At 39.9% G+C, this 23,704-nt stretch overlaps 1 protein-coding gene across 8 annotated transcripts in view; it reads left to right on the top strand.

The window, feature by feature from the left end:
- ANKRD26 (ankyrin repeat domain 26) overlaps positions 1 to 16,104 on the top strand; it is a 76,334-nt gene extending 60,230 nt beyond the window's left edge. For 4 of the 8 annotated variants that reach the window (XM_043883916.1, XM_043883918.1, XM_043883915.1 and 1 more), the window contains 7 exons: positions 3,726 to 4,016; positions 4,605 to 4,822; positions 6,040 to 6,268; positions 8,718 to 8,763; positions 9,900 to 10,009; positions 15,691 to 15,805; positions 15,966 to 16,104. In XM_043883916.1, the coding sequence (XP_043739851.1) occupies positions 3,726 to 4,016; positions 4,605 to 4,822; positions 6,040 to 6,268; positions 8,718 to 8,763; positions 9,900 to 10,009; positions 15,691 to 15,768 (972 nt within the window). In that variant the 3' untranslated portion in view covers positions 15,769 to 15,805; positions 15,966 to 16,104. Of the gene's footprint in view, positions 1 to 3,725; positions 4,017 to 4,604; positions 4,823 to 6,039; positions 6,269 to 8,717; positions 8,764 to 9,899; positions 10,870 to 15,690; positions 15,806 to 15,965 lie in introns of those variants that run through there. The other 4 variants (XM_043883921.1, XM_043883922.1, XR_006337057.1 and 1 more) reach the window with 3 other exon arrangements.
- Positions 16,105 to 23,704: the final 7,600 nt, after the last annotated feature.

Raw genomic sequence — 23,704 nt, 5'->3', positions numbered from 1 at the left:
TACCACATTTTATTTATCCATTCATCATCTGATGGACCTTTGGGGTTGTTTCTACTTTTTTTGGCTAATGTCAGTAATGTTGCTGTGATCATTTATGTCTAAGTTTTGGTGTGAACATATTTTTTCATTTCTTTTGGGAATACAGTTATGAATAGAATTGCTGTATTACACAGCAGCTCTGTTTAACCTTTTGAGGACCTGCCATACTGTTTTCTAGCATGGCTGCATCATTTTATATTTTTATCCAAAGTGTGTAAAACATTCCAATTTCTATACATTCCTGTCAACACTAGTCGTTACCTGTCTTTGTGAGTATAGCCATCCTAGCAAGTATGAAGTGGCATCTCGTGGCGTTTTATTTCTCTCTCTGAGGAGAGGACAATGAAGATTGAGTTCTAGATTATTAACTACTCAAAGCTACCCCATCTCTTTTAGAATTTCAGTAAATTGAGATGAGGTCAAAAGTCTGATTTTGGTAATTAAACTATTTCTCGTTATTTCTTATAGTTCAAATCATATGTCTCATTGCTTACTAGTCTTCATTGTTTTCAAACTTGAGCAGAAATTCTAAGGAGACACACCTGTCTATTTGTAAGAAATTGTAATTGAAAGGAACCCTGAATAAACTTCTTTCTGAATAGTTTTTAAGTCTTTCTTCTATTTATATGCTTCTTCTCATCAACATTATTTGTCATTAAAAATCTCACCCTTTATTATATTTCAGTTTATAGGAGACCAGTTTCTACCTGCATTTAAGTTATGTTTCTTTACTATCTTTTTTTCAAAAATCCATTTTTCTGTTTTTTCCTAATCAGCTTTAAGTTTATCGGCTTCAAGAAACAACAATTGGTTTCATTCAAAATCTACACTTAGGAAAAGGTGGCCAGGAGGGCTGGCTTCTCATCTCCTCGGCTCCAGTTGGGGTAGCTCGAGGGCTGGGGGCTGGAATCAGGTGAAGGTGTATTCTTTCCCATGTCTGAGAGTTGGTATCTGTGGTTGGCTGGACTTTGGTGAAGGCAGACAAGTGAAACACCTACCCTGAAGACCTAGGTTCTCTTTGCAGTCTGGGCTTGCTCGCAACATGGGGGCTGGTTCCCAGGTTGAGAGCCAGGCAGAAGCTCTGCTGCCTTGTCTAACCTCACTTTGCAGTTCACGCAGCATCACTTTCATCATCTTCTGTTCAATAGGAGCAAGTCACTTTTACTTGGCCTATATGCTACCTTTTTTTACAGAATACATTTTTTAAAACTTAAGGGTACATTTAAACACTAGCACAGTTACTCACTGGCCACAAGTTTTTATGTTCCTTCCATGTGAAAAATACCCTTTCCCCCCCATTCCCTCACAAGTCTCAGCTACAGTGTCAGGCCCAGGCTTAAGTCAAGGTCTTATCAGGTACAGATGGCACATGGGGATGTGGTTTCTGGGTGTGATTTCTTGAGTGTGACCCCGTGAGCACACCACTGTCAGTACTAAGACTTGAGAACTAAAGGGACAAGTTATCTGCCACCCACACCCTCACCATTCTGCTGGGTGACTAGACTCTCCTGTTCAGAAATGGGAAAGGGGAGGCGCCGTAGTCCATGGCAGCTCTGAGGTCCAGTTTGATGCCGCCAGCTCTCTGATGAGGACTTGGTCCTGCCCATAGGAGTGCTTCTCCTTTGCTCTACCCTCTGAGCTCTGTGTGCTGGTTTTTTCATAAGAAATGACCTCTGTCTGTAGCTGAGTCATGTTTCTTAAGCCAGCTTCCTCTTTGTTGAACTTCTAGGAAAATCCCAAAGGCCTATTCTCATTTGTATGTCTTGGTCTCTGTTAGGCCAAGCACTGTTTTTTTGCTGCCAAGGTTCTCTTTAAAACTTTTAGTGTCCTGTAAATTGGATTGGGGTTCATGTTGTTGGAGAGGTTACCCTCACAAATCTTTTTTGAGAGAAGCTCTGTGCCTTGGGCTTCTTGTGAAGCTTTGTAGGATAATGCCTTTAAAATCCTTATGCTCTTAAGATCCTTAAAGGAATTTGAGGCAGCATGTTAAGTCTTTCCAGGGCCTTAATGAAGGGTTTTACACAGTCTACAGGCTTCACCTTTAGACCATGTTTTCCTGGCAGCACCCTAGGTTTGATCTTAGCCCAGAAGCCGTTTCTCTCCTTTAGCGTCATGTGACAACTGGACATGTGGAGATGCTGTAAAGGGGATACAGATATTGAACCCAAATATAATTGAACCTGGTTCCTTTATATTTAATAGTCCTTTTTTTTTTTTTTTTTTGGATAGCTAACCCTCTCATTGATGTTCCTTTCAGCTGGCTCATAGCAAGAGTCTCCTTTCCCCTATGTTTCAGTGTCATTGTCTTCTCTTGCCTGGCAGCTGTCACGAGCATCCTCTTCAAGCACCGTCAGGATTCAGTTTACAATGCTGTGAAGCCCTTTGGGTTTTCATTTCTTTCTCTGCATCTGCATTTCAGGTCTCACCTACCTCCAGGTTGAAAGGCATTCTCACATCTTTTAGTTCTTTTTTAATGGTATTTTTAATATCAGTGTCTGTGCCAGTTATTTATTGCCAGCAAATTGTATAATAAACCACGTCAAGGCCTAGTGGCTCAAAACAACATTTACTTTGTTCACAAATTTGTGTTGGGGCAAGGTTCAGTGAGTGAGGCCAGCGTGTTTCTTTTCCAGTCGGCATCAGCTGGGATGTCGTGGAGGTGGGGACCAGAGTCATCTGAAGATTAGTTCACGCACATGTCTGGCAGTTGGAGCTGGCTTTTGGATGGGACGTATGTTGGGGACGGTCAGTGGGGACACTGACAGGTGCTCAGTATGTGGCCTGGGCTTCTTCGCAGCGTGGTGACTGATGCTAAGGGTGGGTTTTCCGCCGGAGCAAAAGTCATATTCCCCAGACTCTGTGCAGTAGAAATCAGTTACTGAGGCCAGCACATATTTAAGGGGAGGGAATTTCAGAGAAAGTGTCAAAGAATTTGTAGACAGTTTCAATACCACCACCTCCACTCAACCTTGACTTACCGAGTAACCATTCTGTCTAAAGGAAAGTTCTTTCCAACATGGTGTCACTGAAATTCCAGCAAATTTTGTTTGTTGTTTTGTTTGGTATGTTCTGTTTTTTTGTGAAAAGTAACAAATGGTTATAAGAATGAGGCATTTTTTGTTGTTGTTGTTCAGAAAAATGTGTGGATTATCTCACTGAACTATTAGGAGATAGGATTTCTTTAACCCTTCGAATCATTTTTCTTTGGAATGCAGTTCAAATTAGCAAAAAGTATTTGTAGTTCAGAAAAAGACTTATGGGATTAGAATCCATATTTACAAGATTTATTAATTAGAGTCTGATTTTCACAGTCTTCTTTTGAAAAGCGTTTAACTCAGCTCTAGATAACTCAATACAGTATCCCTCAAACTTCTTTAAAACATAGGGCATTAAGATGGGGTGAAGGAGTAAGAGACATTCTACTAAGAGGTGACTTGTCATTTTACGGAGAAAAAATAGAAAAGAATGCAAAATCAAGTGCAGATGTTGTGTGACAAAGATGATGACAGTGAAGAATATATCTTGTGACTCTTGGTGGTTTGAACTTCTTTCTTGATTCTTTGAGTAATCCCTGGTCCTATATTCTACAATACAGATACCATCGTATTTATTTGATCCTGGGTTTGAGTTAGGCTGTGCTCAGTCCACTTGCCTCATTACCCAGCAGTATTGTTTTATTCTTGCAGATCGATGATCTCACAGCAGAGCTGGAAACTGCATCTTCAAAATGTCTGCACCTGGATGCAAAAAATCAAGTTCTTCGAGAGGAGTTATTGTCTATAAAAGGAATGCAAAAGAAATGTGAAAAACTAGAGAAGAATAAAAAGAAGTTGGAGCAAGAAGTAGTGAACCTCAGAAGTCTTATAGAAATGAATATGATAGAACACAGTCAAATAGAGCAGTATAAACGGGAAATTGAAGAAAGAGCGAGACAAGAACTCGTAGAGAAATTAAAAGAAGTCAACCTATTTTTGCAGGTTAATATGTTCATCTGTCATGTGCTTGAATTCACCTCATTGTCAATTACGTTTTGGATGTATACAGCTTATGTGTTTGCTCTATTTCCCGTAGAGCAGTTGGTTTGGTAGTTTTCTGGAAGGCAGGGGACACTTGTTTCTCCCTTTAAGTATTTCCGTTTCCATCACAGTTATCACCAAATTGACCTTTCAGAGTGATTCTCACTAGAGAATCCTTTCATGTATAAGACCAATTGGTATAAAAGAAGACTACTAGGAGGAAAAGAAAATATTGTGGTTTAGAACTGGTACCATCCTCTTGAATTATTTTCAAGTTGTCTTCTTCAAGTTTTAAAATTTTAAGTTAATCCTCTTATTCTTTGAATTATCAGATTATATAAGCACCACTCTAACAATAATCCCACTTTAATTTTATAATTCAGATTTAATTCACTTCACATTGACAATAATTGTTTTAAACTTCTGCTCTCTCTTTTTTTAACCTTTCAAATTGCTTTCTGAATCACAGACTCAAAACATAAGGGAGGAAATATCATTTTCCAGGTTAATGATTATTTTTAAAATGTTACCTTTTTAAATTTGCCTTAGATACAAGCAGCATCTCAAGAGAACTTAGAGCAGTTACAAGAGAAGAATAATGCTTCCATAAGAAGTCAGATGGAACTCAGAATTAAAGACTTGGAATCTGAACTCTCCAAGGTGAAAACTTTGCAAGAAGATTCTCATAAAGCAGAGTTGGAAAAATATAAGCATCTCTACCTGGTAGAACTAGCAGTTAGAAAGTCATTGGAAGGTAAACTAGACAAGTAAGTCAAAACACAGAATCACAGAAACTAAATTTAGTTCGTTAATTTGTCTCTAAAGCTTAATTTTTTTAGAGCGCGGTTGGTGAGATTAGTAGGAAGTGAAAGCTGACTAGATGGTCACTGCTAGAGGGCGCCCTAGGACAAGCTATTAATACTGTGTCCTTTTAGGTTTTTCTATACTGCATAAAGGCATACTTCTGAAACTGGGGGCAATGAACACAGGGGTGAAAGGCAGGATAATTCACAGAGTGGCTAGAAGTAGCATGGTGACCTGACTGAGGGGTGTGGAGGACTGAAAGGGCAGATCGCACCTCCAGGGCTGAGTCCAGCTTTCCCCAGTGTCTGAAAGCAGAGCTTTCCCAGGAAGCCTTTCATAAGCCAAAACAGCATAAAGCAAAGAAGAAGGGACCCGAGGACACGTTTGGCTAGTTGGTACATAAAGTGAGTATGCACAAGTGAAACACGGGTGCTCCCAGATAGGTAACTTGACCTGAGATGTGGGGTGTCGCTTCCGGGAAGGAGCTCCGTGGGGCCAGTCTCCCTGCTTGGCCAGCGCGATGCCTCTCTCTGTAAAACGTACACTGAACCTTTTTATATGAAACCAAAAAGCCTCTTCAAAAAAAAATTTTTGTTTTTTTTGATTATCAAAAACAGATGTTGATGTAGGCCTTTCCTATAAGCGAAGTAACATAAAGTGCACTTTGGAACAGCAGGGGATACTTGTAGTTGTTCCTGGGGCTGTTTTAGCTCTTCTCAGTTACCCATTTACTTTGTTGTCCTCCCCTCAAGATTGTGACTCTAGATGACACCTCAGAGCCAAATGCTTAATTTCTCCGAGGTCGTGAGTGATACGTGTACACAAGGGTGGTGAAAGCAAATGCTTGAACGCAGCTTTGTGGGAGGTGTGTCCCTTCACCCCTGAACTGTTTCCTGGGGGCAGGCGTGTCCCAGAGGCAGCAGGGGTCACTGTGGGCCCACCTCCTTTTCTCTCTGACGCCCTTTCTCTCCTCTCCCAGCGGTGACTTGTTACCTGAGGAGCCCCAGAGACGTGCACTTCTTTAGAGCAAGGTTACAGCTGTCACTGTTTACAGGAGGCCCGCTCTATGTGTTCAGGGTTCAAACAGTTTAATGGGAATTCCGTTTACTATACGGCAACTTAAAAAATGCAAATCCTTTAGGGAAACATGAGCAAGGTTGGTGTTTTCCATCTTCCCCAGGACTCATGAGAGGCTGGCAGAGATCAACACCAAACTTGAAGTGGAGAAGCAGCAGAACAGATCTTTACTCAGCACTCTTAGCACGAGGCCAGTCCTGGAGCCCCCTTGTGTTGGAAATTTCAATAATCCTTTAGTGCTCCATGAAAGTCTTACTCCACGAGCAAATGGAGGGTTTTCTACCTCAATTCCACGCCGTTCAGATGACAGCATGGAGACTTACTTGACCAAGGTTAGTTCTGTTATCTTTTTTCACTGGGTGTCACATTTCTGTTATGAATGATCCTTGTTTTTAATTTGGTGAACTTCTGAGTTGTTTATTTGACTTAATGCACCCTAAGTAAAAGTCATAATTAGCTGTGCTAATAAAGGAGACAGAAATTTTATGATTTTTTTGGTCCCAGAGTTCTTGATTTTAAGAGATACTTACTAAACTATTAAATTTCTCAAAAAGCTGTGTTTAAATTCTACTTTAGAAACAAAATCTTATTGCCTAGTATCCAAAAGTATTCTTTTAGATGTTTCACTTCCTTTCTAATTGATTTCAGTTGGCAATGGTTCATAATCATTTCCAAGCTCTGCTGTACGCAGCAAAGTTTTTCTACCTCTAAGCATAAGTGAATCACTGGCATCTGAACACTAACCACATATGGATGCTTTTTGTTTTAAGGAATCCTAGATAAATCCTTTTTATGAAATAAATAAGCTTATAGTACTAAACCAAAACATTAATTTCTAGTTTTAGCTTAACATTTTTTGTCATTTTCTTACATAAAATTTGTCATTTCTTACAAAAATGACATTTTTGTCATTTTCTTTAATTACTATTTTACCTATAGCTTTTTTTTAATTAAAAAAAAATCTTGCTGAGCATTTGTAGAATACTTCTAGATTTGTAGTATATTCAAACATTTAAAAATTATAAATGAAGCTCACTTTATCTCTATCTTGATATCACCTGGATGAATGGTATCTAAGATAGCAATGATGGGGAGTCTTTAAATTGCAGCCAGTTTTCACTGTTTAATCATTGTGATTAAAATATCCATTTCAGTCAGTGCACCCGGGTTTATCGTTTTGATAGTGTTTTCATGATGTTTATGGTGCAGATAAAAGTAGCCCTTGTTAAATGCAGTCTCAACCTGCTTTCTTATTTGGCTTCTTGCCATCATAGGAGAGCAATCTAAGGTTTCTTCGACAGCACTGCGGCTACGTTGGGTCTTAGTACTTGAGAGCCGTGAACCTGGAGGACGTGCTTTAGCTGTGCAGTCACAGCGGGCCTCCCAACACTTCATCCCAAGTCAGACACTGCCCCACGCAGGCCTAAGAGGAGAAGGCAAGTGCTTGACCCCCGTCCCAGGGGCAGGCTGCCTACTGCAGACTCAGGTTCACGATGCTGTGGGCACATAACATCTTGTCAAAGAAGAGATTTGGAACCAAGCAAGCACTTTGGGAGAAGTTCCTTCTCCCAAACTCACCCATTTTGTAGCTGTCCTCACCTCTCATAAGGAGGGTAGGAGTAGAAGTCCTCACCTTGGAACTTTTCTCCTTCAAGTTCCCTGTCTTGTGTTTTTAAAAAATTTATGCTTTATAAATTAACTGTATCAACTGACTGCTACATATAGGAGTTTGACAATAATTTATTCTTGTTCTTGCCTTTAAAACATGATTTAGTTAGAAAGCTCCTATGTCATGTCATGCCACAAGTCTTGTTGAACTATGTAAGAAGGCTTTACATATTCATTTTCTCTACGTTACAGTTAAAAATCTATGTGTTTTTTCTTAATCTGAGGAAGTAGCTGGCATAGGACTCTGGACTCAGTAAGAAAGTCATTGGCTTTATTACTTCTTTTGTAGAATTACAAACTTTGCCTAAATCATGACTCTCATACCTTAAAAAAAGTTGTGGTTTTTTTTTTCCAAAGAAAACAACCTTTCTTTAAAAAAAAAAAAACTTTTGTGGGAACCATATTACATAAAACGGAGAGAAGTATAAAGCCTTTTAGCCAAAGGAATGGCCAGAGGTCCTGCACTTGTGATTTCTCCGTCCCTCAACCCTGCAGTGATCCCTGTGGGACCTACCACGTCTATGGGACATAGCTTGGAAATGAACACTTATGAGAGAATCCTTCTCACTAAACACCTTTAGAATAAAAACTTGCTGGTACATTGTTTTCTTGTGTATAATTTTCTCACCTTTCTGTGTTTTCGTGAAATGGAGAAGTTTAAAGAAAATTGCAGATGTGTTCTCCTTAATAACATTCGACTCAAACTACTTCCTCCATTTGAACAGGATCCTCACCTAGAAATCAAAATAAAGGTCTTGGAAGTATGTATTTAGGGCAGGAGCTGTGAGGGGGGAGAAGATAGTAATCTTGTGGGTCATTCCTAGGATTATGGATCATTCTCTAATTTGAAATTCTATGTACTCCATAGACTGATATTTATTGTACTTTTTATCAGATTAAATAACGTTCCATATATATGTTCTCTGTTGTCTATAAGTGGAATAAGTAGGAATTCATTTTCTTTATGTGATTATTTTTCTACTTAAGTAATCTTCAAGTTAGGTCTAGTCTCTAAAAGTATTATTTAAATGTCACATTTAGTAAGCTGTATAACATTCCTATGATAATATCTCTTGCTTAAGTTAAAGATAAATAACATTTGACTTATTTCAGATGCGGCAGGAGTTGGACAGGAGTATAACTAGAGAACTAAGAGAAGGTATGTTGCCAAAATGTATGAATTAAATTTAGACATTGATTTCTGAAATAGACTGTAAACAGTAAATGGCATCTCTTTCCATTGTTTGGATAACAGATACTATGTTAAATATTTTTTCTTATCCATAGCTAATGAAAAATGTAAAAGCATGAGCAGTCATAGTGAAAAATATTCTTCCTCATTTATCCATCATGTTCCATAGTTTTAAAAAAAATCTCCAAAGGTCTATGTATTTCTGTGTATTTCGGGCTGCATCCTTCCTCTACTGCTGCCATCGCTGAGGAACTGTCCATCTGCGCCCTGACGCCATTCTCAGGAAGCATGGCGTCCACACTGTCTCAGCGCTGGTAGCGGTTAAGGCTAGAACACCCAGACTCAGGCAGTCATGTTTGCATAGCTGTCACCTGATGGCCGCCTTATAATTTCTGTGTCATTGACTTTGTCGCTACTTTATCTCTTGCCCTCAGGAAAAGCTCCAAACACCCGCATCAATTTGGGTCCTTCGAAAGTAGTTGGCCTTATCTCTTTACCACCTTACTCTGCCCCGTAGCTCTGCATCTAACCAGCCAGACTCTGTAGGATCCCACAGATTCGTTTCCTCACCTCCGGTCTTTGTACGTGCTTCTCCCCTCCCATCTCCTGCACTTTTTCCTGTCCTTCAGGCATCTGCTTCCATAGCACCTCCACCAGAAAGCTGGCAGTACTGACACAAAGCCGGCTGTCCCTTCTGAGTGTTCCCTGTGCAGTCTTGTTGTCTTAGTATTTGTAACTCTGTATGGAAATTGCCTGTTTATCTGTTTTTCCAGTTTATGGCATTGTCATTTCTCAGGGTGGACTGGGTCACCTTCATCTTGTAATTCCAGTGACACAGCACCTTAGCAGATAGTTATTGAGTAGATGAATGAAGAATGAGAAAGCCAGAAGCTCTGATACTCAGCCACATGTGGGACCATGGGCTGATTATATAATTGTAGTCTTGTATTTTGTTTTCTGTCATCTATAGATATGTTTCATTTTTCAGAGCACTTAGAAATATCTCAGGTTTTTGTTTTTATGTTGTTTTTTTTTTTTTTTTTTACTAATACTGAGTTAACTCAAGTATTTTAGATAAAGAATGTGATCCTTTTTCTTTCCAGCTGCTGCTGAATTTGAATCTGAGTCCTATGGATTGTCTCCTCTAGGAGCTACAGATGGGTCAAATCTGTATGAGGACCTGCTTTTGAAAACATCACAAGAATATGTACAGGTTTTGAAGAAAAAATATATGATCTGAAAGATAAATAGTAAAAATTTCCCTTCTGGACTGTTTTCATGACATTTTAGTTGTTTCTCATTAAACATGATGAGAAAATCTTTATTAAAGGGAACTATTTTTGTGTGTGTGATGAAAATTTAATGGTATTTTAAAAATACTACTTTTAAACAGTAGTATCTAAGTACTTTTGATACTAAGTATTTTCTCTGCAGCTAACTTACTTTTAAGTGATTTAAAAACCAGCACTGTTAAGTTTTCCATATTCAAAATGAAAGTGTTAGTCACTCAGTCATGTCCGACTCTGTACGACCAATGGACTGCAGCCCGCCAGACTCCTCTGTCCTCCGCTATCTTGTGGAGGTAGCTCAGATTCATGTCCATTGAGTCAGTGATGCTCCCAACCGTCTCGTCCTGTGTGTCCCCTTTCGCCTCCTGCCTTCCATCTTTCCCAGCATAAGGGTCTTTTCTGATGAGTCAGCTCTTCACATCAAGTGGCTGAAGTATTAGAGCTTCAACCTCAACATCAGTCCTTCCAATGAATATTCAGGATTGATTTCCTTTAGGATTGACTGGTTTAATCTCCTTGCAGTCCAAGGACTCTCAAGCCTCTACTCTCAACACCACAGTTCAAAAGCATTAATTCTTTGGCAGTCAGCCTGCTTTATCGTCCAACTCTCACATCCATACGTGACTACTAGAAAATTGTGTATATATGTTAATCCCAATCTCCTAATTTATTCTTCCCCTCATGTTTCCCCTTTCATAACCGTAATTTGATTTTGAGATGTTTTGAGTTGGTTTCTCTTGTGTAAATAAGCTTATTTTTATTAAATTCCACATGTAAGTGATGTGATACTTGTTTTTCTCTGAGTTATTTCACTTTGTATTATGATTTCGAGATCCATCTGTGTTGCTGCAAATAACATTATTATTTCTTTTTATGGCCGAGTAATATTCCATTTTGTGTGTGTGTGTGTGTGTGTGTGTGTGTGTGTGTGTGTGTGCACCACATCTTCTTTATCCATTCTTCTGTTGATGGACACTTAGGTTGCTTCAATGTCTTGGCTATTGTAAATAGTTCTGCAGTGAACATTGGGGTGCATGTACCTTTTTGAATTATGGTTTTCTCCAGATATATGCCCAGGACTGAGATTGATGAATCATATGGCAACTTTATATTTAGCTTTTAAAGAAATCTTTATAGAGTTTCCTACAGTGGCTGTACCTAGTTGCATTCCATAAGTAGTGTAGAAGGGTTCCCTTTTCTCCACACTCTCTCCAGCATTTATTGTTTGTATATTTTTTGATGGTGGCTATTCTGATTGGTGTGAAATGATCCCTTAGTATAGTATTTCTGCATTTCTCTAATTAGTGATGCAGAGCATCCTTTCTGAGCATCCCTTCATGTGCTTTTTGGTCATCTATAGGTGTTCTTTAGAGAAATGTATATTTAGATCTTACACTCATTTTTTGATCAGGTTGTTTGTTTTCTGATATTGAGCTCTTTGAGCTGTTTGAATATGTTGGGGATTAATCCCTTGTCAATTGCATCATTTGCAAATATTGTCCCCCATTCTGTGGGTTGTTGTCTGTCTTGTTTATGATTTCCTGCACTGTGCAAAAGCTTTTAAGTTTAATTATATCCCATTTGCTTATTTCTGTTTTTATTTTCATTACTCTAAGAGGTGGATGAAAAAAGATACTGCTGTCAATTATGTCAGAGAGTGTTCTGCCTATATTGTCCTCTGAATTTTACAGGACCTGTCTTATATTTAGGTGTTTAGTCCATTTTGAGTTCATTTTTGCGTATGATGTTAGGGGGTGTTCTAATTTCCTTCTTATACATGTAGCTGTTGAGTTTTCTCAGCACCACTTATTGAAGAGACTGTCTTTTCTCCTTTGTATAGTCTTGCCTCCAATGTCCTAGATTAACTGACCACAGTTACGTAGGTTTCTCTCTGGACTTTCTGTCTTGTTCCATTGATCATTCAATATATTTCTGTTTTTGTGCTAGTACTGTGTTTTGATTTACTGAAGCTTGCAGAGTAGTCTGCAGTCAGGGTACCTGATTCTGTCGGCTCTTGCTTTTCTTTCTCAAGATTGCTTTGGCTGTTTGGGGTCTTTTGTTTCCATACACACTGTAAAATTTTTGTCCTAGTTGTGTGAAAAATGCCATTGGTAATTTGATAGGAATTGCACTGAATCTATAGATTGCTTTGGATACTATAGTTATTTTGACAGTTATACAGTTATAATGTCACTTTCCTTTCTGTATTTATTTGAGTTTCCTCTCTTTCCTTCTTAGTTTCGGTAAGGGTTTATTGATATTATTTGTTTCTTTCAGGCAATGAACTTAACAGTTCTTGCATATGAGCAGTGGGCAGTCTGGCACGCCAGGCCTCTGTGCGCACGGGCAATGTGTTTAGAAGTGTCGCTTAGCAACCATCATTCTGGGATGAAAGATTCCAAACCGTTGAGCTTCCCAACTGGGAGGTTGTGGTGGGACCACTCTGACTTATCTGTAGCGCTTGTGTTGTGTTTAGGGGACTGTGAAGAGCCAAGGGGGAGGTGAGGTGTGTTCGGAGTCCCTAGGCTCTGCGATGAAGAAGATTTTTGGCTTCGGGAGTAAGAAGGGAGTGTCGCCCTTTGGCTCCTCCATCAACCCGGTGAGAGACAGCAGTGATAGAATCAACTTCCAGCCCGGGTACCACATCCGATACAAGGACCTCAGAAAGATCCACAAAGCTGCCATTGTGGGCAATGTAGCCAAAGTGCAGCAGGTTCTGTTTTTTGGAAAAAATGGCCTGAACGACAGGGACAAGATGAACAGGTAAGTGGGGTGGCAGGGCCTGGCAGAGATCCCTCCTGTGAGTTTCCCCTCCAAGACTTCTGGATACCTTCCTGGGATCCAGCACCCCACAGACTTTATAGGCAGCCAAAAGCCTTAGCTGGTTTTGGACCCACTTATAATTCCCCTTATAGAGCACTTTGCTGATAGTTTTGAAGTCGTTTAACTGAATGTTGGTAATCACAGAAGTGAAATGAAACATGAATAGCATCTGTTTTTCCTTTCTTCCTCCTACTTTTTATTTGCTTGGGTTAGCATGATGTACTCATAAATAAGAGCTCTGAAGTTATATAGCCTTCAAGAAATCTTCTGAACCTCCTGGCTCTCACATTTTTTCTCATGTGATTTATGAAAGCACTTCTTCATGGATCGCCTCTTGTGGATCATGGCAGTGGACAGATTTCTGATGTTGTCAATATCTTATTGTTAATGTATACATTTTTATACCATAAGGTTATATATTATAGAACACTGCTTAGTGAGCAAAATAATTACCATGCCAAATCAACTTCTGGATTAAAAATTCTTTAGATACAGTTCAGTATCCATTTTATATCAGTGTACACTTAGGTATATGCATTCTTTGCTGAAGGACCTTAGAAGACAGCTTTGAAGTAGGAAGCTGGCTGTGCCCTTGAATAGGAAGACATTTTCTTAGGATGTGTGGTCTTTCTATATTTAAACCAAATCAACATTTCATGGTTTTAAAGATTTTGGGTTACGTATGCTGTCTTTAATTGTTGTGATGAAATTAAAAGTTTTGTATAGTAGAGGAAGATGTGCCCTTCTAGATATCAAAATGTGCTGTAAGTGCCCACAAAGTGTTCATTTACTAACAACTGAAAAGATAGAGAAATGCATGGAACAGAATGCCCAAACACCCAAATGTGTGTAAAACTTTAGAACTTGATAATGATGACCTTTTCTGTTAGAAATGATAAACTGTGTATAGATGGTGGAGATATAACCTGGTAAAAGAGAAAAGTAGCTCAATTTTTATCTCACCAAAAAGTTCAGACTGAGTATGGATCAAACATTTCAAATATGCACAGTGAGAAAAGTACCAGAATAAAACTCAAATTCCTATTTATACATTTTTTTATCTGCTGACAGAGACCTTCTGTTTTTTCTATTTGTCCTGTTTCTTAACCTTAATTGTTTAATTGGAGAGTAATTGCTTTACCGTGTTGTGCTGTTTCTGCTGTATGACGTCATGAATCAGGTGTAAGTATGCACATATCCCCTTCCTTGTGAGCCTCCCGCCCACCCCAACGACCTTCTGAGAAGGATTTCAAAAGTAAGAATTCTGGAGTTTCCTGGATTTCGGCATATATAAAAAAAAGAGAAGAAAAGAAATCTGGATGTTGATTTAACATTTTAACAACACAAAAAATTTAAAACTCTCTGTAGATCAAGCTAGGTCTATAGGCAAGTCAGATTAGCAGACAGGGCTTGTCTTTTTGGCACTAATAGGAATGTGCACAGATAAAAATGACTTCTCACTTTCAATTTTTTTGAGAATTTTTTTTGAGGATTGATATCTTCTCACAACTTTCAGCCTTTTCAGAAGTCAAGGGAATCTAGGGAGTTCCTTGGTTGTCCAGTGGTTAAGACTCACTGCTGTGGGCCCAGGGTTGATACCTGGTTGGGGAACTAAAATCCTGCAAGCTACCGGGATATATTGTACAACATGGGGAATATAGCAAATATTGTATAATAACTTTAAATGGAGTATGACCTATAAAAATTGTGAATCACTATGTTGTGTACCTATAATATATAATAATATGTAATATGCATCATCTATACTTTAATTAATGGAGAAGGCAATGGCACCCCACTCCAGTACTCTTTCCTGGAAAATCCCATGGACAGAGGAGCCTGGTAGGCTGCAGTCCACAGGGTCGGGAAGAGTTGGACACAACTGAGCGACTTCAATTTCACTTGTCACTTTCATGCATTGGAGAAGGAAATGGCAACCCACTCCAGTGTTCTTGCCTGGAGAATCCCAGGGACGGTGGAGCCTGGTGGGCTGCCGTCTATGGTGTCGCACAGAGTCGGACACGACTGAAGTGACTTAGCAGCAGCAGCAGCATACTTTAATTAAAAAGAAGCAACTTTAGACAAAAAGACCTTATGGTAATTAGATCAACAGGAGAAATGAGAAATGAACAAACAAAAATGCTACCAATTATAGTTGTACAGACATTGTGAATTATAAATTTAATTCCAATATCAGAGATGTTAAAATGTGAGAAAATGAACATATTAGAATCACTGAAGTACAATGTTGTCTCTAATCCTTAAAATGTATCTGCAAAGGAGGTGTGATCCCCTTTGACTTCATGGAGTTTTGTCCTTATAAAATAGTAGTAATAGTAATAAGTATGATTATATTACCTAACAATTATTGAGCTGTTCCCTGTGCCAGGAACGGTTCTAAACTCTTTGCATGGATCTCATTTAAGCATCGCAGTGGTGTCCTGTGACAGAACTACTTCTCTCTCTCCATTCTGTTGATGAGGAAATTGAGGCACAGAGAGGCTGAGCAACAGCTAATAAGTGACAGAGTAAAAGTCAAATTCAAACCCATGTTGAGCTGAATCTCAAGGTCAAGGTCATTCTATTCAAGTAGATTGTTCTTTCATTACTGTGTTAAGAAGAGCTAATGCTAATATATAATGTTTTTCTCCAGAAGGAAATGAAATATTTGTTTCAGAGGGATAGGAATAGCATGCTATTGACTGTTTTCAATCACAGGAACAATTGTGTATTTTGAAACAGTAACACTACAGTTTCCTGAACACTCCTCTTGGTTTTGTAGGACTGCCCTTCACTTGGCCTGTGCCAATGGCCATACAGCGGTGGTAACTCTCCTCCTGGAGAGAAAATGCCTGCTTAACCTCTGTGACAATGAACGCCGGACCGCGCTGATGAAGGTATGGGGCAGCGAACCGTGTCCACATGAGATGGATGGATTTAATTACTGAGGCTAAAAGTGAATTTATCTCGTTTAGATAGAGCAAACTGGTGAAGCTTGTGGACTGTGTACTTTGAATTCCTAGAATTGACACTGTGTTTCTTGGCACACACTGACAGGCCGTGGAATGCCAAGAGGAGGAGTGCGCGACTCTCCTGCTGGCGCACGGTGCGGACCCGAACGTCAGGGATGTCCGCGGGAACACCGCGCTCCACTGTGCCGTCTTTTGCCAGAATATATCACTCGCAGCAAAGCTGCTTTCCTACGACGCCGATATAGAAGCCAGGAACAAGGTATAACTCAACTAACTTTATTTACAAAATATTTGTGAAGCATTTTTTTAAGCTAGAAGTGTTTTATTTGTAACTATGTAAATAGGTAAACTGAATAGTGTCCATCAGGACCTGTTACCATGGAAACACAGCCAATGCAGGGGTAGGAGGTGTGTCTGTGTCCACAGAGAGGACAAAGCTCTGTCTCCCAGCCACCCGTCTACCCCAGAAGGAAGATTTCCCATCAGAACGTGCCTGGGAGTGGGTGGTAGGCTCAGGGCGCACAAATGATGAAGGCCTGGGGGGAGTGAAGTGATGTGAGGAGTGGCTGCTTCCAGGGGCTCAGGGAATGGGTGCCCCTGGGGGTGGGCGGGAGGAGGAAGGAGACCCAGTGCCCATGAGGGGGAGCCGGGTGAGTGCACGTGGGCCTGGGAGGCAGCAGGCCAGGGACCCTGAGCCCTCCAGGACCCCGGGTTCTGAGATCCGACCAAGAGGGTCAGGTCATGTTTGACTCCCAGCAAGGGCGTTCCCTTGCGCTGGTGACCACTTGGTTCGCCATGTACACCTCGGGGTCTCCCGCGCTCAGCCCCGGGGAGCTGCTCGCGGGGTTGCTGCTGAGCCTGCGGAGCTGGTGATGGCGAAGCTGCCCCTCCTGCTCTTTCTCCAGGAAGCAGGTGACGTCCCGCCGCTGCAGCCCCCCAGGAGCTCCCTCCGCTCTCAGAGGAGGGCTCCGTTTTCTGTGTTTGGAAGCTGCAGCCTTCCCCGAGTGAAAGTATTTTGAAAGAACCAAATTGTCTAAGATTGCACTTTAAATTGTGATGTTTCTAAAGAAGCATTAGAGAGTCAAGTGTTCTCTTAGGTGTTTATGGCAGATATTTGTGGTAACATGCAGTTTTTAAACGTAAAACTTTTTCCATATATATCCCCCACTCAATTTTTTTTCCCCTAATTAATGTAAAATAACACAGTGAAACAAAATTTCCCTCTGAAGTAGACTTTGTCTTAAAATTCAAACGTAACGAAAGCATTTTACAACATAATAGAAATCTTGCTGTCTTTGACAAATTCCCATTTTATGAAAGATGATTTATATAAACACGGTTTCTCTCTCACTGCCCAAGTCTTAAGGGGCAAAAGGAAAGGAAAGGAGCGAGCAAGTGAGAAGTGCAAGTCAGGCTGGAATTGTGGCAGTTGGGAAATGCCAAGAAGAGGAGTTATTTATTTTAATATTTATTTATTTGGCTGTGCTGGGCTTAGCTTCAGCGTGCAGGATCTAGTTTCCTGACCATGGGTTGAACCCAGGCCGCCTTTACTGGCAGCATTGAGACCCAGCCACTGTACCACCATGGAATCCTGAGGTTTTAGTTTTTGCTTTTTATTCCCTTCAGTTTATATATTTCTGTAAGGTGCTTTTCAGTTTTCAGGGATAGTAGTTGTTATTTTAAGAAAGAGAGTGAGTGAATTGTAAATCTGCCTAGATACCAGTTTTAGGAAGACTGAGGAAATCAGATTGGCAGTGAACAGGTGGTGATTAAGTGGGAAATAAGAGAGAAGAACAAATAATTAACTGACATCTTATCCTATTCTGACAGAAACAGCCACTTAGATAAGAGTCTAGACTCTGCTCTTCAATCTAGAATGTCTTGATGGAAAGTAAGAGGTTTATAAATAATGAGATCAGGTTGCCTTTTGAGTTTACCAGTCCCTGTTCTAACACTGTTTACTGAGGAAAATTAAAGAATTTGCAGTTTTGATGACTCTTACGTCTTACACTTTTCTTTTTTTTCAAATCCTCAAGTAATAGAAGGAATTGGCCATGTGGGTAAGAGATGATACTGGAGCGGTTGCTGCACTTACTCTCGCTAGATTGTGCTGGTGAACTGCAATCACTTGGGAAAAGTTATTTTAAAAAATTTATAAGCCTAGGCTGTTCTCTGAAGATTTTGACTGAATAAATCAAGGGAGTCTTGGACATGTGTATTTAGAATTATTTCCTTGATATTCTGGTATAGTCCTTGATGAAGAACTATGGAGTGAATAAGTATAATTTCTAAATGCACCTATCTGAAAGAAAAGTAATCTCTAGAAGAGTTGGAGTTTGATAACTACTAGGTATTTCCGTCAGCTCCCTCCTTTCCCACAATATTAGCCTGACTTTTTCTCTGCCTCTGTGATTGAGAAGTTAAAAAAGTTTTATTGAAAATATCTATTGGCTTGAACAATAACTCATTTTCCTTCCAACCACTAATCAATCATTCAGTGACTCTCCACTGAATGGAGATTTGCTCATGGCGAAGTCACTTCAGCTGTAGAGTCTGACCCTTTAAGGATTTTGCACCTCCTCTTGTCATCCAGGTCATTAGGTCAACAGATGTTTGTTAGCAACAGGGTTTTCCTGAGTGCGGTAATAGTAACTCATGAGCTTTTTTTTGGTGTCAGCTGTAGGACAGACTCTTGCAGTGTGTGTGTTAGATTTGCTGATCCCTGGCATAAGGAGATGAGAGCTTTAAAACCCATGAAGTTAGTAACAGTACAGATGGGAATTGTTTTAATAATTTAGTTTCAGCAGTCTTCGGACCTCATTATCCATTTGATTAACAATCTAGAAGAATTCTGGAGACAGATTGTAGTTTCAACAGGCAGTGGAAACATTCTTGATGTGTGAGTTATGAGTCTTTTTAAAAGAATTTATTTTTAATTGAGTTATGAGTCTTAATAGCCATATTTATTACATATTGGGACCCATGTTTTTTGTGAAACATATGATAGTAAAGAAAGGAAAGTTTTCACATACAATATTTGCTTTATACCCACCTGTTTGGAAACAGTAAACGTAAAGCTGCAAGTGGGCCATAGACCAAACGTGGCCCTTGGATACGTTTCGTTTAGTTGACACGCTGAGTCAACATTTAAAATTTAGGAGACTCATGCAGAAGTCTGCAGTTCAGGCTTCTCCAAGAACCAAATCTGGTCCCCCTTGAGCCCATCCTCCTGTTTGGTCTGCCTGCAGAGGCCACCCCTTCGATATGGGGCATGTATTCTTGGAGTTACTGGCCTCACCTGGCTTTTTCACTTTCTCAGTTCACCAGATTTTCCTCCATAAACATTTGAGTTTCCAATTTTTGTTTTATAGTTTATTTTGATAAATATTTCCAGGGTTTAAAGACAATGTAAGTAATCATTGATTTCATATTTTGAAAGGATCTCTTAAGAATGGGATTAAATTTTTTGAATTAGAATTTTTAAGTTGATTGTGGTAGTTTCACAATGAATATTTCTCAGAAACATACAAGATGATGAGAGAGAGCGCAGGGAGAGTTTGCAGAAGAGAAACTGCCCAAGAAAATGCTGAGCGTGTTTTTTGTTGGTAACTTATCTTGTAATCTTTAACTAAGAGTAGTAAAGCCAGTCAAAGACCAGAATTTTGGGATTGTGGAAGCTTCCTCCTGGAGGTCTGGAGGTAATCACATAAGAGTCACCAAGAAAGGTCTTTGAAGATAAGGTGGGAGGGGGGGTCATTCTACGTGCAGATAGCATTTGGCTAATGCTGACCTGTCAGCCAGAACATCTAACTTAAGAGGGGTAGGGGTGGGGGTGGGGGGCAGGTTGTGGGGAGCAAGCAAGGAGGAGAGAATGAGTGAGATTAAATTCCAGGAGACATTTCTGAGAAAGCCGTAAAACATGGTTCCCACATTTGGTTTTTTGAAAAAAAAAACAACAAAAAAGGTTTACCGTCTGCATGTTCATGTAGAGAATATTCCCACTGGACTGTCTGTAAACCTTGAGTTTACTCATGGTCATCCGTGGATCGGTTATGCATACTACAGATAATATATATTTCTGCCTCAGCATTGTTCCTAAAATATGCAGTTGATTTAGTAGCTAAATGGAACTCAGACCCGCTGCACTGGGAGCTGGAGTCTTAGCCACTGGACCACCAGGGAAGTCCCAGAGGAGAAGCATATTAAAGAGAAAGAAGGTGCACAGGGGGATGAAGAGGGGGCTCCCTTTTATTTACCTTCTGAATTATATGTTTCAGTTCAGAGAATCTCTTGCACGATTTTAATTTCAGTTTAGAAATAGGTTGACTGTGTACATTAGAAATGGTCTTCCCTGTTTTACAGTGTGACCTCACACCTCTGTTACTTGGAATAAGTGAAAGAAGAGAGCAAATAGTGGAGTTTCTCCTAAACAAAGGAGCAAATATACATGCGGTTGACAACTTGAAAAGGTACAGTTGTTCTTTTTCTTTTTCAAAACCTTAGTGCTGTTCTAGGGTGGTAATACCAAGATGAAATTAATAAGAGGATTTGTTTGTGGTCAACACATCACCACGTAGGTAGAAAATAAAATTTTCTGATGGGGAATTATGAACAACAATATATAGCAGGAATATATAGCAGGATTCATATTCTTTTATAATATTGACTGATATCATATGCAACCTGTTTTTTTTGTTTGCTTTTTGGTCCATCTTATAGTAGCTGAGGGATTTCATATTGGTTTTATTAGCTTTATAAAATATTGATTCTGCTTTGTAGTTTACCTTATGACAGTATCGAATTTCTTAATTCTTTTAAAATAATCCTTTAACCTCTACTTTGTATATATATTTTTAAAAGATGCATACTAAATATAAAGGACTTGATTTAGAAAGGACTTTTGGAAAACTCTTTGGATTAAATTACTTTCTTTGAAGAATGCTGATGTTATTAGTTTGCAAGAGTCAGATACAACTTAGCGACTCAACAACAGCAACGAAAAATTGATTATTAATCGCTGTCAGAAGATACTCTGGGCTCATCAGTTTTTATCATTTTTTATTTCTAGTATATTTTGATGTTTTCATTTTTAATGCAGATAGAAGGAAGAAAGACAGCTATAATTGGATAAACAGTTCCTTTAACAAAGACAAGTCAGAGGTGGATGGTACAGACGAAGATGATGGGCTTTAGATTCAGACTGGGTTCAATTCCTAGCTTTCCTACCTGTTAGGGTTATGATCTTGGGCACATTACTTAACATCAGCAAATAAGTTTCCTGAGACAAAAGGCGAATAGTAATGCATCTTTCAAAGTTGGCTATGTGTAAGAAAGATTTTATATATAGTTTTCATTTAGTGCCTAGCCCGTGCTTGTCAACATCATTAACTGCCACCAAGACTATTTTTATTCCCATTATTATTAATATTTTTGTTTTGAGCATGCAAGTAGCCTTTCCTTAACCCTACATCTCGCTAACTTTGAAGTCTAATAGATCAGACTAAGGAGGAAATGGGGAATTCATCCCTTAAGTAGTCACCTGCCTTAGATAAGTGACCTCAACATTGTTTCTTGTCCATCAAGGACTTTATTATTATTTTTAAAAAACATTTATTTATTTATTTGTCTGCGTGGAGTCCTAGTTGTGAGGACCCTTAGTAGCAGCATGTGGGATCAAGTTCCCTGACCAGAGATGGAACCTGGGCCCCCCGCATTGGGAACGTGAAGTCCTACCCACTGGTCCACCAAGGAAGTCCCCATCAGGGACTTTTGAAATAGTAACTGCTGCTACGTGCCATCCCAGTGGGACAGGAGGCTTCTTTTCCATCCCTTCATTTTAACCTTGGAGGTAATTTACAAAGATGAACATGAGCCTGTAAATGGTCAGTTCTTCATGGAAAGGCAAGATGTTAACTTGGTAAAGTGTATCAAAGTAGTTGTTTAAGTAAGTTAACTAAACTTCCTGAGGCTGAAGTCATCTCTCTGTTGTTATAGAACAGCCCTCATGCTTGCTGTCAATAATGGATCAGCAAATATCGTCAGACTTCTTCTTCAGCAAGGTGCTGACATCTTTCCTCAAGATGTTTTTGGATGGACTGCAGAAGAATATGCTGTTATTGGTGGCTTTAATATGTAAGTGTTCCCATCAAAATGCCAGTTATCACTAAACTGCAGCCAAAAATAATTTTAACTATTACTAATACCTGACCAGTGAGAGCTCCAGTTTGGAGCAGGCAGTTTGGGAATAGTGGTGAGCTGCTCCCCCTCATGAGCTGAAAGCCAAGAAAAGGCCGATTAGTTACATGTGGCCGTGGGTTCGGGATTCTTTATCTCAGGACAAGTAGACCTTGATCCTTAGAGAGCCTAACATTAGCCATTTCACTCCCAGTGTAACCTCTCTGTATGGGGTCCAAATAGTGTCACAGTTGTGATATTTCTAACTAGTTATTTGGGTCTTGAAATATTCAGTTCAGCAGCAAATCCTGTGTTTTCCCTTGAGGACTTGCCTCTCTATACGCTCCTCCTGCTTGAATTTTCCAAGAACCTCGCGGATTCCCTAAGATCCACGAGACAGTCCTCCTCCACAAGTCATTTGGAGGGAAGAAAACAGTTCATTCTCATCATTCTGTTGCTTGTATTGATTCTACTGCTGCAGTACTGCTACTACAACTGGTCCTGACACGGTCTCCTTGGCAGCTGGATCTGGAGTCTGGATGTTGCTCTATAAAGACCTTTAATAAAATCATTTTAAAAGAAAAAAAAAAAAAAAACTCTCCTACAGTCGACTCACAATTGACCTTTACTCCCAGGCTGCCCCTGCGGGTCCAGGTTCCCCAGTCTTCATGGTGATGCACATGTCAACTTCAGAGTCACAGCTTCTTTGTTTTTATACATGTGCTTGTCGCTCAAGTCACTGGTGCAGAAGTCCAGCACCCAGTTCTGGCAGCTGGGGCTCCTGGCTCCCCCCTCACTCAGAAGCCTCATGTGGAGCCATGTGTGAGCCTAGACCTTCACGATGAGGGGCCGTGGGGGCTCTTATTTATCTTTTCTGGTAGCCGATGTCAGTTCGGACCATTTTAGGCTGTCAGAGAGGTTCAAGCACTCCTGCAGGGATTGAGCAGACTTCCTTTCCTCCTTGGTTTCTAGACCTGAACCTCCAGGCGGCTTTCTGTCCTGTGGGGGCACCTTTTCTTAGGTGATAGATTCCCTGTCATCCTTCCTAGGGTAGTGGGTGCCGGCTTGGCTGAGATTCCAAAATTACGGTTGGCCCCTCGTGGGATTGTTTCCTGCAATAATGAAAATCTTCCAAAGGATTTATATCTGTCTCCACCTTAAATGTTTTCAGAGTCTGCCTCATAAGGAACCCATTCACCAGAAATCCCTAAATCTCAAGTAAGATAGTTGGAATTCAGAGAGGTAAGCCTTGTCTAGGACTTGCCAGTATCCACTGTAGGAGTAGGGATATGTCTTCCAAGTGAATTGGAGATGATCATGGAGACTAAGCATCATTGTCAGAAAGATCTGCTGGTTCAGAGTTTGAGTAGGTAGAGAAGGAAGAGTAGTGGTCCAGGCCAGGTCTTGGTTTTGATTAGTTTTCTGCTCTTGGTGTGATTAGCTGCAATGATGGGGGCTAATTATTTTATCTAATGTAGTGAGTTCATGTTTTATAAATAAATTAAGGTGCACATTATATAAGAGCTGAGATTCCCTAAATTACAAACCACAGAGAATAGCTAATCACCAGAATCAATCACAGTTTTGTGCAGCCCTCCCTTGAGTGTTAAACGTATGAAAAAACACACATGGGGTTTTACTTGGAATTCC

The sequence above is a fragment of the Cervus elaphus genome, chromosome 23, assembly GCF_910594005.1.
Source record: "Cervus elaphus chromosome 23, mCerEla1.1, whole genome shotgun sequence".
Classification (NCBI taxonomy): domain Eukaryota; kingdom Metazoa; phylum Chordata; class Mammalia; order Artiodactyla; family Cervidae; genus Cervus; species Cervus elaphus.
The sequence above is the reverse complement of the archived record's forward strand: the minus strand, read 5'-3'. Positions and strand labels throughout refer to the sequence as shown.